Below are 16,745 nucleotides of genomic sequence, written 5' to 3'. Positions count from 1 at the left end.
AGTCACAAAAAAAAAAAAAAAAAAAAAATATATATATATATATATATATATATATATATATGGTCAGGACTCGGGTCAAAAAATAATGTATTGTTCTTTATGGCCCGATCGGTCATTTCCGTGACAGACGACGTCACGTCTCACGTCACATTAGCCCGTCCCCTTCTCCTCGGAGAAGAAGCATCGCCATTTTAAGTGAATGAGTTTCATTTCACATCGCAACTGTAGGACGGAGAACCTCAGGAACGTTTTCAACCTGTTTCTCTTTTAAACTGTTAGGGGGGAATTGACTACTATGAACTGAATCTCTTCCTAAAGCCAATCAACAAGTAGATCAAAGTCAAGTAACGCATAAGACAGTTGATTTTTTGCACTGAATGTAGTACGTTAGAGGAAATGGCTGTGGAAAGCATGACTGTCCATCCAAACTCCCCAACAGCCAACCACGAACACAACAGCCTTCTCACTGACGAAAGGTCGAGTAATATCATCATATTTCTATCCAACTATTGATTTGTCCTTTGCTTTTTTCCAAAAAACAAAAGCACGGGCATTTGCTTTTTTTTTTTCAAAGGGATTAAAGTCGCCTTTTCTGGGAAACGTACAGAGGTAACGAAACGCCATCTTGAAACGTTAAACAGCGCAATCTGGAAGGTCACAAGCGAATCAGGAAAACATTCAGAATATGATCAAATTTACATTTTCCGTCACTTTTCGAAGCTTTTTAAGTGATCGAAGACCAAGCGGGCCACAACTACGTCAAAACATTGCTCCAGTAACTCAATGTTTTCATCACAGATAAATAACGGACGGACAAAAGAAAAAAAAACGAGTAAACAAGATCTTGGTTATTAATATCCAATTAAAATTTTAATAACGAACGCAAATTGTACGTAATGTGGCGGATAAGTGGTAAAATTCATCCCTGGTAACGCATTAAGGAATTTGTATCTTTTTCCATCGCGAGGCCCGGACAACGCTAAAGCTAACAGTTAGCCGACGACTACGTAAAATACAACAACAACACGGCTAACAGAAGCTAATGAATAGCCACGGACTAGCATGGATTATGACTTGCCCGCTTGATTAACCATTCTTTCAATTCATTTAATTAGCCATCGAATACAGTACGATTCAGTTTATCTTAATGTAATAACACGATTTAAGATAGGCGATTTTAATTTGTCACCGTTTTAGCACTTAGCCTGTGTGCTAAGTGTCACGAGCTACGCACTTAGATTTATTGATAACGTTATTTTTTATTTTAACGTTAAAGTCACTAAATAATTATACCACAATATTTTCAAATATGAAGTTCTTGTAGCGTAAGTAGTTAGTAAAGCTATTTTTAATGACATTTATTTTATTCTTGTCTATTCTAAAATTTTACTGATTTAACATGATACATTTTAGTAACAGTACGACATTTGGATAGGAACTAACAACGAAAATTAAGTCTTCCACGTCAGATACAGAAATCATATTATAACGTATTGTAAATAATCTATTAAATGTTCCACAAAAGGTGCTCCTGTTTCAACATACTCTAGTTTTGTTGTAAACTAGTTAGCTTTATGTGCACATGCATCCCTTATGAACCAGTGATTTGTCCAATGTCTCAGAAGCATTCAAGGTCTTACCAAAACATGAAGCAAAACACAAAGGTTCTTAACCATACCACCATTGTCTGCAAATGCCCCAAATGCAACCTTTCACCTTCCATGAAAATCATTTATGCATAAATTTAATATTTCGCAGTAAGTATTTTCAGTTCATTACCAGAAATATGAAGGCCAGTATTTTGTAGTCACATTTGTTTTGTCTTTGCATGATATTGTATCTTATAACTTGGATACTAAGTGAACAAAGTTTGTTAGTAACTTTTCTTTAGTAAAAGTAGAGGTAGGCTAGTTCTCAAGCTGTCTATCTGCCAAGATTTTCTTGCAACACTTTTAAATGACTAAGAAATCCCTTCCTTGATTACTTTGGGATCCTTTCTTTCGACAGTTATTTTCGCAAGGTGTTAGACAAGTAATTATTACAAGTGTGGCCTGGTTTTTGTCTGACCATATTTTTTTGGCACTTCAGTATGTTCAATAACAAGCACGAGTGAAAGATCTTCCCTCACTGAGACTCGCTAGAGCTGTTAGATAACTGCTGAAGCTTGTAGATTCTTATTCACAACATGATATAAATGCTTGTGGAGATTGTATTGATAGAGACGGAGGGATTTGTAGTTAATGCAGTCATAATTCATCAATTGATTCCCTCTGTAATACTTTAAAGACATTACATGGTCAGAGGAGCAGATGACATGAGTTTAGCCTAATTTAATGCCAGATCTTGTGTACACAGTCCATTGAGAAAAGAAGTTTGTCTCTTTATTGTAATTGTAAAAGAGCTTTGGAAGAATCCCGAAAAATATCCACATAGTTGGAGGATTTAAAGTTTAGTAGAATAAGTTGTGTCTTCTAATACAGTTTACAGGAATGGTTGGATTAAGACCTTCATGTAGACTTCATACTGATTGTAAGATGATTGAGAGTATTAAATAGCCATCACTTAGCCTACTGATTGTTGCAAGTAAAGCTTTTTTGTACATTATGCAGCTGGTTTAACTTCTGTGGTAATTATCTTTTGAATCGTATCTCACACACAGCTTTGCATTGCAGTTCGTCTGGTATCACACATTCACTCTTGTCAGAAGTTGAATTGCAGGGATCTGTTGTTTTTATAGGCCAAAGTTGAGTGGTTAGGTGATAATGTTTTGGCAATGCACAATTTTAAAGTGCAGCAATGCTTCTATGTCTTATGTGGCAACTCCTTATCGTAGTTTTAAAGGGCAGTTCTGCCTGAATGTAATGAGTGTTTACCACCAGGTGTCCTGTATATACTTGTATGTTACACCTTCTATAAACAGAGCGGCTCTGTAATGACTCTGAGTTGTTCTCACCATGTGACAAATAATCAGTCAACATTTGACACCACTAGTGTGATGCTTGAAGCAACTAAATTATAGTATTACGTCTGTAGACTGGCAGTCCTGTTGATCTCTCTTGCCCTTTAGCTTTACCCTCACTGCCTGAAAGTTTGAAGATAAAATGCTGTTAAGACATCCCAAATGGCTTAGTTATCTACATTGTAAAGACATGTGAATTGTTAATAGCCAGATCAGCAGAAGTCGCCGTGTCAGAATTGAGAATGAAGGCCCACCTAAAAAGCAATCAATCGAGTTAATGTTCTGTTCTGCACAGCTTTTGACAACAGTAGCCTTTGTGCAACTAACCAGTTATCAAAGACCAAGATTTCTCAAATGGCAGTGAGTCAAAAAAACAAATAATATCCTGTGTAGTCCTGTTCAGAGTTGTGATGTTCTTGCTGTGTTTTCCATGTCAAACAGGCAAGAAGATGGGGAACTGGAAGAAGGCGAGTTGGAGGATGATGGCGGAGAGGCAGAGGTGCCCAGCGGTGAGGGAGCTGATCCCCAGGATAAACCTCGCCGCAGCAAAGAACACCATGTCAGTGAATCGGATGATGAAAAGTCACATCGGCGGAGGAGAAAGAGAAAGAGGGAGAGAGAGCGTGAAAAAGAGAAAAGGAGGGCCAAGAAAAAGCGTAAATCTAAGCACAAGGTAAGTGGTTGTGTTGATATTGAGAGAAGCACTGCATTTATTTGACCAAAATATTATAAAAATAGTAATATTGTGAAATTTCTTTACAATTTAAAATAACTTTTTTATTTTAATATATTTTAAATAGTGCTGTCAAACGATTCAAATATTTAATTGCGATTAATCGCATTAATGTCATAGTTAACTCGCAATTAATTGCACATTTTTATCTATTCTAAATGTCCCTTGATTTGTCCCATTATTTTTTTCTCATTTTAATGCTCTTATCAACATGGAAAAGTGGATCGGCTTGCTTTGTGCAAATGTTTTTTTTATTGAAAACAACATTGGCATATACTGTAGTGTTCAATTTCACACTAACATTCTCACTTGGAGCAAATAATCGCATCAGAGAATTCGCATCAGCTGTGTGCTTGGCCATCAAGTGGTATTTCAGACTGGACGTGCTGCGATGATAGCTCAGTTCACAACGACAAAACACACAGATCACTTTGGTCTTGTCAATGGAACCATTTGGCAACTTTTTAAAAGTAAACTTTCCATTCAGAATCTTATTGGCATCCATTTCGACGTCTCGCGCTCGCCATCCACTCAAAACGTAACGTTAGGCCGGCGACACACTGGCTGCGTGGCGTGAGCGTGGCGTTTCTGTTAGGCGTCAACTGCGTGGCGTTTTCTATGTCTTTGCACACCAGAAACGTGTCTGACTCGGCGCTGCTGCTGATAGGTGACATGGTAAGCCTCATTGGTGATATATTCGACATATGGGGAGAGAGTTGTGGAAGGCCTATACTTCATGTTAAACATATGGCAGCAAAGACAACGTCGGCAGTATTGACGGCAAAATAGGCTACAGAATATTTCATTATGTATTGACAGGTGCAGTATTTATAAATCGATAAAAAATTTTTTTTATTACATTTATATCTGCATTTATGTCAAAACATTATTCAAACATCAAAATGTCATTTATTAATATGTATTCATGTCATAATGACATACAAACATCTTTTCCTATTCTATTTTGCCTGGAAACGCTTGCGTGTCGCGTAAAAAATATGCGTCGGTTCTATTTCTAGCATGCACACGTTACACGTGTCACGCAGGCAGTGTGCAAGGCCCGTTTCACACATACTCTTTAATATAGAGCACTATAGCACGTGCTGCTCCTGCACCGCATACGCACTGCAGACGGAGTATGTGTGAAACGGGCCGGCTCACAAGCCCAAACAAGTGTGTGCGGCATGCCTGTTGTTTTGTTTCCGGTCTAGCTAGATCTGATGTGGTGTTGTAGTTTTTCTAACATTACTAGTTGTTGCAATGGCATGTGGAAAAAACTACAAAGTTTGCTAGGCCAAAAGAACATTAATCTCACGATAAATTTTTTTACGCCATTAAAATGGGTTTGCGTTAACGCCTTTAATAACACGTTTAACTGATAACACTAATTTTATAATATAATTTATTCCTGTGATGGCAAAGCTGAATTTTCGGCATCATTACTCCAGTCTTCAGTGTCACATGATCCTTCAGAAATCATTCTAAAATGCTGATTTATTGCTCAAGAAACATTTCTTATTATTATCAGTGTTGAAAACAGTTGTGGTGTTTAATCATTTTTTAGTTTAAATCACATCAATGGTTTTACCAATAATATTGTAGTATATATATTTGGTAGGCACCATTATATTTTATCAGGATATTTTGATGAATAGAAAGTTCAAAAGAACAGCATTTATTTGAAATTGAAGTATTTTGTGACATTGTACTAGTGTTGGCGAAAGTACAGACTTGGGTACTAAAAATTAAAATAAAGTGATTATACCAACATTTCCCTCTAGCATTTTGAGTACCGTTGAACGGATTTTTAAACACCTCTGATTGGCCATTGTATTCACGTGCTCAACATATATGTCTGTGATTGGCTAACAATTGGTTGAACATTATTAAAGTTAGAGCTTATTTAGAGAAATCAGCCAGATGACTTAGTGCAGGCGCTAACGGATCCAAGGATGTATCTCGTAAATTATAATAATACCCAGAATGGTACCAAACTTACGTCGACGTGCGGGTTAGCAGTAGCATGAGCCGCCAGGCAAGTGGTATTTAAATAAACTGCTGATGTCCGTACAAACTTTCCAATGCCTCGTTTTATGAGTACAGAACCTATTTGTACTACTGTGTAAGTTTGCAATAATTTGTAATTTACGAGATACAACCTTGGATCCGTTAGCGCCTGCACTAAGCCATTTGGCTGATTTCTCTAAATAAGCTCTAAATTTAATAATGTTCAACCAAGGGAAAAAGGCTTCTGGGGGGGGGGTGTTTGGCTCGAGGTCATGGTGCAAAGGACCCTAGGTTGATTTTACTCTGAACCATCCCTTTAAGAATCTGTTCAACAGCGATCATAATGCTAGAGGAAAATGCTGGTATAGTCAAATTTTTTCATATTTGATCAATTGAATGTGTCCTTGCTGAAAATTTTATTTTTTTTAATCCTACTGACCACAAACATTTAAGCCCCTTTCACACAGAGATTCTGGAAAATACACGGATAAAGTGACCCGGGATTTGACCCGGGTTCGTTTGATTTTGGTTCATTCACACTGCCAGTGATTTTGCGGAATCAGAGAGTGCATTCACGCACAAATCCCGTAAAGACACGTGACATCGATGTGACTTGTAATGTCTCAGCAGCGTCTTAAGTTTTCTTATGAGCTACAATTTCTCTCTCGAGAAACCACGTTTGTGCATTTTTTTTCTCTGATTCGATCATAAACTTGCGCATTACGTACCATTTCACTAGCAGGCGAACAATCCCGGCTTCAGCGTCATCACTACGACACGGCATTATTACGGCTTTTGTTCACACAGCACGCGTTCCGGGACTGAACATGGCAATGTTACTAGGTCCTCAACCCGGCATCAATCCCGGGTCGTGTTTGAGTTCACACAGAAGGCGTTCTGGCAATTTCCCGGCAATTTGCCGGGATCATCGCGCTGGGTGAAAGGGGCTTTAGTGGTGGATAGTCTATATCATCTGTATCATCTTATCAAATGTATTTGTGTGTAATGCAGCGGCACGCATCTTCCAGCGATGACCACTCAGACTACAGTGATGACTCAGATTACAGTCCCAGTGAAAAGAGGAAGTACAGGGAATACAGCCCTCAGTATCCTCCCACTGTGAGTAAAACATAATTTTTGTTCTATTTAAAGTAACATTTATATTAGTAAAACATTTATACATGATTTTAAAGTAACATTCATAACACAACAACTACCTAGACTGGCCAACCAATCAGATTAGGTTTTAATCCCAGTCTATATTTTGTAGTCTCAAGGAGGTTACCCTCCTGCTTCCTCTGCTCATGGAGGACCCATCCCAAAGAAAGGCAACTATATGAAGATGGACAAGCAGGGCTATGGTGGCTATGATGACTATGAGGAGGAAACATATGAAGGTGAAGAGGATGAGGAAGTGGGTGATGATGACTATGATGATTTCACCAAGGAATTAAACCAGTATCGTAAGGCCAAAGAGGTTGGAGGGGGTCCACGTGGCAGAGGTGAATGTTAATTTAAAAATAAGATTAGATAAATTGGCTTGAATGGCTTTGGCTGAATGCTTATCAACAAAAGTGCTATACATTATTTCTAATAATGTGCAGGTAGACGTGTGGAGTTTGTCGTTTAGTTAGTGTCATAATTATAACTAGTATCACATGTTCAGTGTCTGCATACTTCATTCTCTGGCTCAAAGTGTGTGAATTCACACCAGTGTGTCAGCGTCTGTGTAATTACATCTGCTGACCCTTATTACTGTCACACAGGTGGCAAAAACCGCATGAAGAACCAGAGAGGTCGAGGCAGAGGAGGAATGAGAGGACGTGGTGGGAGAGGAGGCAGCAGAGGAAGAGGACGGGGCAAAATGGGAGGAGAGAATGATGATGGTGATGGCATGTATGGAGATGAGATGGAGGTGGGTCATAATTCACAAGTGTTAAACACCAAACAAAGCTCATACCGCATATCCAGTGTTCTTATATTCATGGACATGTAAGGGATGTTTTAATAGTGATTTCCAGGCCTAGAAAAACAGTTAACAAAATCTGAAAAAAAAAACCTTACATTTCTATAGGGAATATAGCTCTGCTGTAAAATATTTAATGGGCTAAAATTGCATTTATGTGAGTATAAATCGAAAAATCTTTTTCAAAAATCATTAATAACTGGAGAACACATGATTGGTCAGATATCCCATCCATTCCATATCTCGGATTATAAAATCTGTCATTATTACTAGGCAAGCTATACACATTAGATCGGTCAGTTTGTCTTTTACTACCCCTAAAGCATGCATGTTTTCTTTGACAGTATGGAGAGGATGACTATGACAACATGGGAGATGATGACTATGATGACTTTTCAAAAGAACTAAACCAGTACAGGAAATCGAAGGACAGAGGGCGGGGTGAGTTCTGCTTGACTAACAGATGTGGAGGTAAAGCATTATATTATGTTGGAGTGTTTTTCATTTCTAATTTTTTTTTTCTTCAGGTGCGAAAGGTGGACGAGGTCGCGGGAGAGGGAAAGGAGGTCGAGGAATGAACCGGGGCAGAGGGAGAAATCGAGGGAGGGGCCGTGGAGGAGACCAGGGTCCTGATGAAGATAACAATGGAGAAATGGACATGGGGGTAAGACAGTTCTTCAGATGATCTACTTGGTTCATATTTAATCAGCAGAACATAAATTAGCATCTGACTTGTTTGTTCTCTGACTGCTTTAGGATGGATCTGGAGGCCCGAGGAGACATGAGCAGGAGAAACATGGGCCGGACAAGAAGGGGAAAGCCATCTGTAAATACTATATTGAGGGCCGCTGTACTTGGGTAAGCACAGTAATCCAATTTTGATATTGCAGATAAAATTGGTTGAAACACAGTTTAGATGTCTTTGTTACTTCTGAGTATTAAAAAGTTTTGTATGTTTAAATAAATGAATTATGTCTGACTTATAACATGATGTAAAATCTTATATGACTTGTTGACAATAATAGTTATTTCTGTACTAATTGCTGTTAATTTATCATCAGGGTGACCACTGTAACTTCAGCCATGACATTGAGCTGCCTAAGAAGAAAGAACTCTGCAAGTTTTACATCACTGGTTTCTGTGCACGAGCAGAAAACTGTCCCTACATGCATGATATCCTTTGGTCATTTTGCTTGCTGGTATTGTCATATAAGCTATTATTATCTATATAAGGACTTGCACTCTGAAAAGAGCAAGTTTCCACACGTGTCAAAATAACTCCTTGACTCCACTGCACGTGATTTCCCTTGCAAGTTGTTCCATACCACAGGGAACTGTGTGAATGGTGAAGAGTGCATGTTCTCTCATGAGTCCCTAACAGAAGATACTCAAGAGCTGCTGGATAAGGTGATCATATTTTAAATGTAGTTGTAGAGTTGTTGTTTCTGTGCATTCTCACTAACATCACACATTTTTTTTTCCCAATAAAGATGCTGGCAGAGGATGCAGAAGCTGGTGCAGAAGATGAGAAAGAGGTTGAGGAACTAAAAAAGCAAGGCATTAACCCACTTCCAAAACCACCCCCTGGTGTTGGTCTTCTCCCAACTCCACCAAGACCTTCTCCAGGGGATTCTTCCACGCCTATGGAATTTGGAATGCCTGTTGCCCCACATGGAAATATCCCTCCAAGTGGTCCACCAGCTCCAGGCCCTGGTTCTGGCCCAGGTCCTGGTCCTGGAGTTGGGCCCTGCCCAGGCCCCCCTCCTCCCTGCCCAGATGGAGGCACCTTCCAAGGGCCTCTAAACCCCAACGGTCCTCCTCCGCCTCCTATGGGTCCACCACCTGCTTGTGGAGGAAATGCTGGGAAGAAGATCCCCTCCTTGTTTGAGATTGTGGTGAAGCCCACAGGACAGCTAGCACAAAAACTGGGTGTCAGGTTAGCTGACTTTTTCTTTCTATCAAATCATGTTGGTTTACTTACTTGCCGCATACAGAATATACTGACACAGATGCACTCTTTTACAGAGGACCAGGTCCTGGTAATGCTGCTGCAGGTGTTGCAGGACCTCAGGGCCCTCCTGCAGGTCCCCCAGGTGCACCTCCACCTCGCTTTCCCGGTGCCCCGCCACCAGGACACATGATTCCAGGTGGTCCTCATGATATGCCTCCTATGGGCCCACCTAACATGAATCAAGGCCCTCCACCAGGACCGCCAATGATGCCGAATTTTGGCCAGGGAGAAGGACCACCAAACCCAGGGATGATGCCTCCAGGTGGTGGATCATCTGGTAACAACTTCTATGATAACTTCTACCAGCAGCAGCAAGTCATGTCAATAGATGGAAGAGATGGTGAGTTCATTTGGTATTCATTTGGCAACTTTGGTTTTGTAAATTCAGAGCATGCAAAAGCACAGTTGCATTTAAGCATTTGTTAGATGTTTTTATCCAAATTGATTTTAAATGAAAGTATATGGCCTTGTTTTGGCCAGCACCATGCTGTACCAGTTGAGCTGCTTTATTGTCCTACGCTGCTCTATTTATGAAACATTAGTATTCAGCCCCATTCTTTGCCTCTTTACAGGTGACAACTTTCAAGGAGTAGGTGGTGGAAACTTCAATGATCAGTCACCTGGGAACCAGAACTCTGGAAATGTAGAGGGTGCAGCTAATGTAGGCCCATCTAATCAGCCTGGGATGGCAGTGCCAGATTTCCTGCCCCCAGCACAGCGTGTGCTTTTTATGAGACTCCAGCAGAAACAGCAGGAAGATGAGGAGAGAGCCAAGAGGCTGGCTGAAGGAGGAGGAACTGAGAGGGAGAATGAAGGTACTACTGCACAACTTCATTTCTTGAATCATATAACATATATTTTCTATAGAAACAACATGCATACCTTTTATAAAGGAATGTTCCTTTTTTACCTAAATACTTTACAAGAAAGCATTTTGATTTCATTGTTGCCATACAAATAGCTGAGGTTTTCAAAGTGCTGACTTCAAATGTATATTTTGCCAAGGCTATTTCTGGGAAGGAAACATCTCAAGGACTCTGCACAGAGCTTGACCCTGCCCAGAACATCATAATACTGTAAACATCCTCTGGCCTGGAGTTGTGCAATCTTGCCACCAAAATATCTTGTCCCTCCACTAGATGGTGCTTTCTTGCACTAATACTACTGAAACTAACAGAGGCTGATGTTTTCAGATGAGACTACCAGCAAAAGAAAATCAGATTCAGGGCTCAAAATAAACTTTTTATTAGCACTGGTAGCACTGGTAAAACCACGATACACCACCCATGGTACGTGACGCGATACTCTCATAGTGTACTGAACTTGCTCCACCCCCTGCTGCCCCGCCCAGCCCCTAGTCCATTGTTGAGGTTGTCACAAAACAAATTGTTCTTCCTTGACATTTGATCAAATAGTAATTAGAGGTGTAGCGGTACACGTATTCACCCCGCAAATTTTTGTGTCTTGTGTATACAAGACGAATACAGTGTTGTTACCTAACCACCAATAATCGCAATAAGCTCCGCGTTTTGTTACTTTCGAATAGAAACGGCGTGTCATTTTTCAAATTATGTCCATCTTATCACGAAATTCAAACAATAAATCCCGTTTTGATGCTCTTTAATGTGTCTTGACAGATGACTATATAGGCTCCTCAGTTAAAGCAGCAGCGCGCAGAGAGTGAGTGAACGCGATCATCTCTTCCTAATAAATGTGAATGAAGATTTGAAAGATACAGTACAACTTACTTAAATGTATTATATCTCGTGTAATCGCTCAGTGTTTCAATGGCGGAAAGAACAAAACAGCTTGTAGACAAAATCCCACGTAGCATTACATTTACATCAGGCAAGTCACCAATGTGGACCAGCTTGTTAGTCAGCTAGAGAACTCTTTCGCTAAATATATGTACTAATTTAGCCTATATATTAATTATATTTTACTTAACCTGTTAGTGATGTCTTGATTATTTAATTTATGTTAAAAATGTCTGTCATGAAAATGAAAGCCAGTGTGTAAATGGTTATATTTCAACAACGAATTGGAGTTAAAACATATACTGACTTACACAACTCCCTTATGTGCAGTTTACGTGTTTGCATAATTTTTTTTAAAATCATATCTAAAAATAAATAGCAACTGAATTTAGGCTAATAGTTTGGGCTCTGTTGTTAACCATTAATATAATGGTAATGTGCAAGTAAGGGCTCCCTATATAGTTTACAGCATTAGTAAAATAAGATCTTTATTTATCCTTAAGAAACTTTTAACTAACTTAACGTCCTTAACTAAAAATATACAGATAATTCTGATAAAAGTCTATTCCAACATTATGTTGGAAATATTAATGTTTTTTTGTCGGGCACTACTTTGCAGACTCTCATTAAACTCGCAGTTGCAGGGTCCAATTTTTTAAGTTGCAATAGATGCAAAACAGATCCGAGATCAATTTAAAAAAGGAGAATTAAAAACAAAACAAAAGGAAGGAAGGAAGGAAAGAAAAGTACAGTGTGGGACCGTTTTAGTGAAGTAGTTCACCAGGACAAATCATGTGCTGGGTATGTGATATGTAACCGTGTTCTTTTCATCTCTCTTCAGCACTTTACATTTTGTGTGCTAGCTAGCTCCCTGTCACATGACAACAGAGCGCAGTGAAAGGGAGAGATTGACAGCTAATTTTAACTAACCTAAAATCTGCTTTAAAGTTAAGAGCATAAAGATGAAGTTTAATTGGTTATGTGATATAACGGTGGACTGGTCACTGTATCAGCTCATAGCAGGCACATGCTGTGCAAAAATTACCAAACGTTTTGTAGAGAAATTAAAACATTTTGCAACTCTACAACTATTTGCACTTGCACAAATGCTCCCAAATATATTTTGAGGTCACACAGATACAATTTCAGGAGCATATGCAACCAAAATGGACGCAATTCCAAGCCTTTAGATTGAGCTCTAAATCGGTCTAAATCAATTCCTTTTACTTACAGGAGATTCAGCAAACTGGTATTCCAGTGAAGACGAGGATGGTGGTGGCAGTGTCACTTCCATTCTCAAAACTTTACGCCAACAAACCCAGACCCAAGGCCCTGCCAAGCAGGATGCAGCTCCAAGTGACCCTCGTCTACAAAAGTCTCAGCCTCCACTCCCACCCAGCCGACCAGCAGACCCCCGGCTGGCACGAGACCCACGTCTGTCCCGGAACACAGACTCTCAGGCACCCGAGGCCAGTGCTTCATCCTCCCTATCTCCTACCCCTTCAGACCCCCGACTTGCCCGGCATGCAGCCGCCCATGCCCCTAAACCAGAGCCTCCGCTTGTGTACAAACCTCCTCCGTTGACCGCACCAGCCAATAATGAGGAAGAGGAGGGTGAGAGGATGCTGAGGGACAAGCCTGTGCCCATCCCTCTCGACCCTTTAATGGGCATGGCTTTGCGTGATCCCCGCTCCCAACTACAGCAGTTCAGCCACATCAAAAAGGATGTAGTCCTGAACAAGCCTTCGTTTTCTAAGGCGGTGCTGTGGAGTCCTGAAGACCTCATCCCTATCCCCATTCCCAAACAAGACTTGCTCCCACTGCCCCCTGGCATCCCTCCAGTTACCGCCGTAGATCCTCGTCTGTCTCGCACCCAGCCCCAGCACCACTCCGCTTCTCTTCCCTCTACTGCTCCTCCTGCTGAGCAAACGAATCAATCCTCCTCTACCCTTCCAGACTTTGAGCTGCTCTCCCGAATCCTCAAAACTGTCAACGCCACTTCATCCAGCCCCACTCAAGGTGCTTCTACAGGAATCTCGTCACCTCCGTCCATCTCTGCCGAGAAACCTGTTGACCCTCGCATGGCACGAAAAGCCCCTGCCGACCCCCGACTCCAGCCACAGAAATCTGCCCTTAAGTCCACCTCTGATCCACCTGCTCCTCAAGGATCTCCCCCAGCTGCCTCTTTATCTCCACCTTCCTCCAGCCCCACCATCGCACCCTATGACCCTCGGCTGCTATCAGCAGGAGGGTCGGTTAGAGGCGTGGGAGCTGGCGGTGCAGGTAGTGGTGGTGGCAGCAGCAGCAGCGTGCTGAGCGGCATCAGTCTGTACGATCCTCGGACTCAGGGCTCAGACAAGGCAGAGGGTTCAGGGGCAACTAGAAACACTAGCCCTCCCCCTGAACCAAAGTCAAGCGAAAGTACAGCAGCTTCAGCTAAGCCCAAATCTAAAGAGCCGCTGTTTGTGCGTAAGTCTGCACTGGACCAGCCGGAACCAGAGAAGAGCTCGACGGAGCAGACTACGGATCGCTACAACAGCTACAATCGCCCTCGACCCAAACCTTCACCTTCGCCCAATGCAGGCACAGCCGCAGGGACCCCTGCTACAGGTGGTCCAACCACAGCTGGTCAGGGCCCTACTGGTTCTGCAGAGCAGCCTGCTGGGGTCCACAACCTACCTGTATCCACACTGTTCTCCATGGTAAAGCAGGCCAACAAACCAAGCGGCACCGGCAGCCCGTTTGGCGGCAATAGCCCCGCCCAGCCTGACACGACTGAACAGGACAATGCCTCTCTAAAGGACGTTTTCAAAGGCTTTGACCCCACAGCGTCACCGTTTTGCCAGTGAACTCTACTGTGTTGTTGTGAGCTGCTTTAGGACTTTTAGGTGTGTGGCTTCACTGATACCTGATATATAAAGATTCACCCCTGCCAGATTACACACCACAGTATTCACATATATATTTCTATTGGACGGTTGGGTTTGGGTGGGATTAAGTCTGTACTAGTGAGGGAAAGATGAAAACTAAATGTCTATTTTAAAAACCAAATAAGAAACGTTTAAATAAATGTCATTTTAAGGACCTCTATGGGTGTGTACATCAAGAGACACTGAATTACATTAATTTTGGCATTGTAAAAGACAAACAATTTAATCAGCCTACACCAAACAGGTTTGTTGGATTATGACCCATTAACCCCACCACATCATCCTCCTTGAGTTTGCCGACTGACTTGCTCCACCTGGCAGCAGGGAGACTTCATTTACTGCCACTCCCTCTGCCTCCTGAGGTGGAACTGAACTAGTTCCTGTTGCTCATTGGCACTTTCCATTTGTTTCCCACCAGTGATTTAGATCCTTTTAAGAAATTTTAGCTATATTTCTTCTGCTTAGACTAGTTAGCTCCTTTTTCATGTCTGTATGGATGCCCCTTATATTCCTATTGTTTCAAATTCGTGTTTAGTCTGTCGATGCCACTTCACAGATCAGACCTACTGTTGTACGTGTTTGTCACATGTGAGATCATTTTTATTTATTTTTTATACTTAAGCAGTCTGCTATTTTTTTTTTCTTTGTAACATGGCTGTCAATTGAACCATTTTATGAATGTGTATATATATAAATATAAATATATATACATGTGTATAGTACATATTCTTTGCATCTGGTTTGTAAATTAACTTGAATTGCTCAACAGCTGATGTTGAGGGAAATTATATCATGTCTTTCTTTTGTCCTCTCACAGCTCTGTCGGTCTTTCCCTGAAACGTGGCATGTCTCATTGACTGCTCTGAAGTATCTGGGTTTTTGTTTTTGGGTTGCCTCTCTGCAAAATGACAGCTTTGTAAATTGAAAAGTGTCCATATTTGACAAAAGGTAACCATTTTGTAACCATTCATTGTAGGTGAAATTGTGAAGTATTTAATAAAGGCAATACCAGATTGAAACCTAGCAGGACCTCAAACAATGGGTGAATCGGTGGTGGTTGTTGTATCATGATTCTTTGTGTCTGACCATATGAGTCATTTCCTCTAGATTCCAGGTCTTCAACATTCCAAGCTCTGACTGTTGGCATGCTTTAAAAAGGTATGGCAAAAAAAAAAAATTCTGATATCATTCACTCACCCTCAAGTCGTTCCAAACCTGCAAGACTTCCTTTCCTCTGCTGAACACAAAAAGAACAACATTGGTTACCAAACAGTTTTGGTGACTATAATATTGGTTTTGACTATAATTTTGTAAAAAATAATAATAATAATCTTCTATGTTCCACAGAAGAAGAAATAAAGCCATATGAGAATGACATGTGGATGCGTAGACAATGACAGAATTTTTCTTTTTGGATGAATTATCCCTTTAATTGCCACGTTGGTTACCTTTATGGCACTTCAAAGACTGGCTCATCACCAATGTCAACCGAGGAGTCAACTTACAGTTTTTCTCAGTCGCTTTGGTGCATCTCAAATCATCCTTAATATTTGCAAAGAAGTATGTGCATTCTCAAAACAATTCGTACAAACAGCACCACACATTGGATTACCTGCAAAAGCCTGTAACTTAGTCCAAATCTTTAGTTCATCTCTCAAAAGCAAGTATTCATGTCAATGAACATATCAGTGCCATCAGAATGAAAAGACCTTGCAGTGTTCACAAACAAGATAGTCAAAATGCTTAGTCATGTTGTCAATAAAACACTGCACTCTGTTATTATTACCAGATGTAAACTATGGCAACAGTTTGTATGACAGTTACTGTATTGAAAAGCTGCGCTGCTTCTGTATGCCATATATCCATTTCAAATTTACACACTACTGTAAGTGAGTTATTGATTGAAAGAGACTGGATAGGATTCACAGTAACACTTTTACTAGTGGTCTGACAGGAAAAAAAAAACATTACAATATTATTGTGATATAGAAAAGAAAAAGAAATAGGGGCACAAAGGCGAAAATACAACATTAGAAAGGCAAACACAGGAAAGACCCCTTAGGCAGAACTTTGCTTTTGCATGCATCACTGTATATATGCTTGCCAATTGAAGGTTCATGAGATGCAACTTTGAGCTATTTCAGAGAACTGGTTTCTACATTCTCTTCATTAGTGAAAGTCAAGATTCACCTTAACAATTAATCAATTCATGGTACATTTACAAAAAGTCTAATAGAAATGTGTATAAAAATATGCTCGACAGTTTATGACAACTAGATCAACCATTTTGCATTTAATGACTTATACGATGAACTAATGACTAGATGTTTTGAGGGGTAAGACTATTGCGCAGAGAATTATTTAAAGGCACACTATGCAGTT

The 16,745-nt window shown here is 40.6% G+C and overlaps 1 protein-coding gene across 2 annotated transcripts; it reads left to right on the top strand.

Annotated features, from left to right (window-relative positions):
* Positions 1 to 177: 177 nt before the first annotated feature.
* Positions 178 to 15,379, top strand: zc3h4 (zinc finger CCCH-type containing 4). Of its 2 annotated transcripts, none has more exons than XM_081371291.1 (14): positions 178 to 476; positions 3,401 to 3,632; positions 6,711 to 6,818; positions 6,970 to 7,201; positions 7,466 to 7,614; positions 8,010 to 8,106; positions 8,193 to 8,329; positions 8,422 to 8,523; positions 8,727 to 8,838; positions 8,963 to 9,072; positions 9,156 to 9,601; positions 9,691 to 10,016; positions 10,249 to 10,491; positions 12,667 to 15,379. In XM_081371291.1, exons 1-14 carry the CDS (start codon positions 397 to 399, stop codon positions 14,280 to 14,282), a joined length of 3,990 nt encoding a protein of 1,329 aa, XP_081227417.1. In that variant the 5' UTR covers positions 178 to 396; the 3' UTR covers positions 14,283 to 15,379. The 2 variants fall into 2 exon arrangements, with proteins under 2 accessions (XP_081227417.1, XP_081227418.1); XM_081371292.1 differs by having other exon boundaries at positions 194 to 1,757.
* Positions 15,380 to 16,745: the final 1,366 nt, after the last annotated feature.

Source organism: Scardinius erythrophthalmus, assembly GCF_964197995.2.
Source record: "Scardinius erythrophthalmus genome assembly, chromosome: 7".
NCBI lineage: Eukaryota > Metazoa > Chordata > Actinopteri > Cypriniformes > Leuciscidae > Scardinius > Scardinius erythrophthalmus.
The sequence above is the reverse complement of the archived record's forward strand: the minus strand, read 5'-3'. Positions and strand labels throughout refer to the sequence as shown.

Coding starts and splice junctions, on each gene's coding strand:
- zc3h4 (XM_081371291.1), top strand. CDS start 397: ATGGCTGTGGAAAGCATGACTGTCCATCCAAACTCCCCAACAGCCAAC. Junction 6,819..6,969: donor GCCCTCAGTATCCTCCCACT/GTGAGTAAAACA, acceptor TATATTTTGTAG/TCTCAAGGAGGTTACCCTCC. Junction 9,073..9,155: donor CTCAAGAGCTGCTGGATAAG/GTGATCATATTT, acceptor TTCCCAATAAAG/ATGCTGGCAGAGGATGCAGA.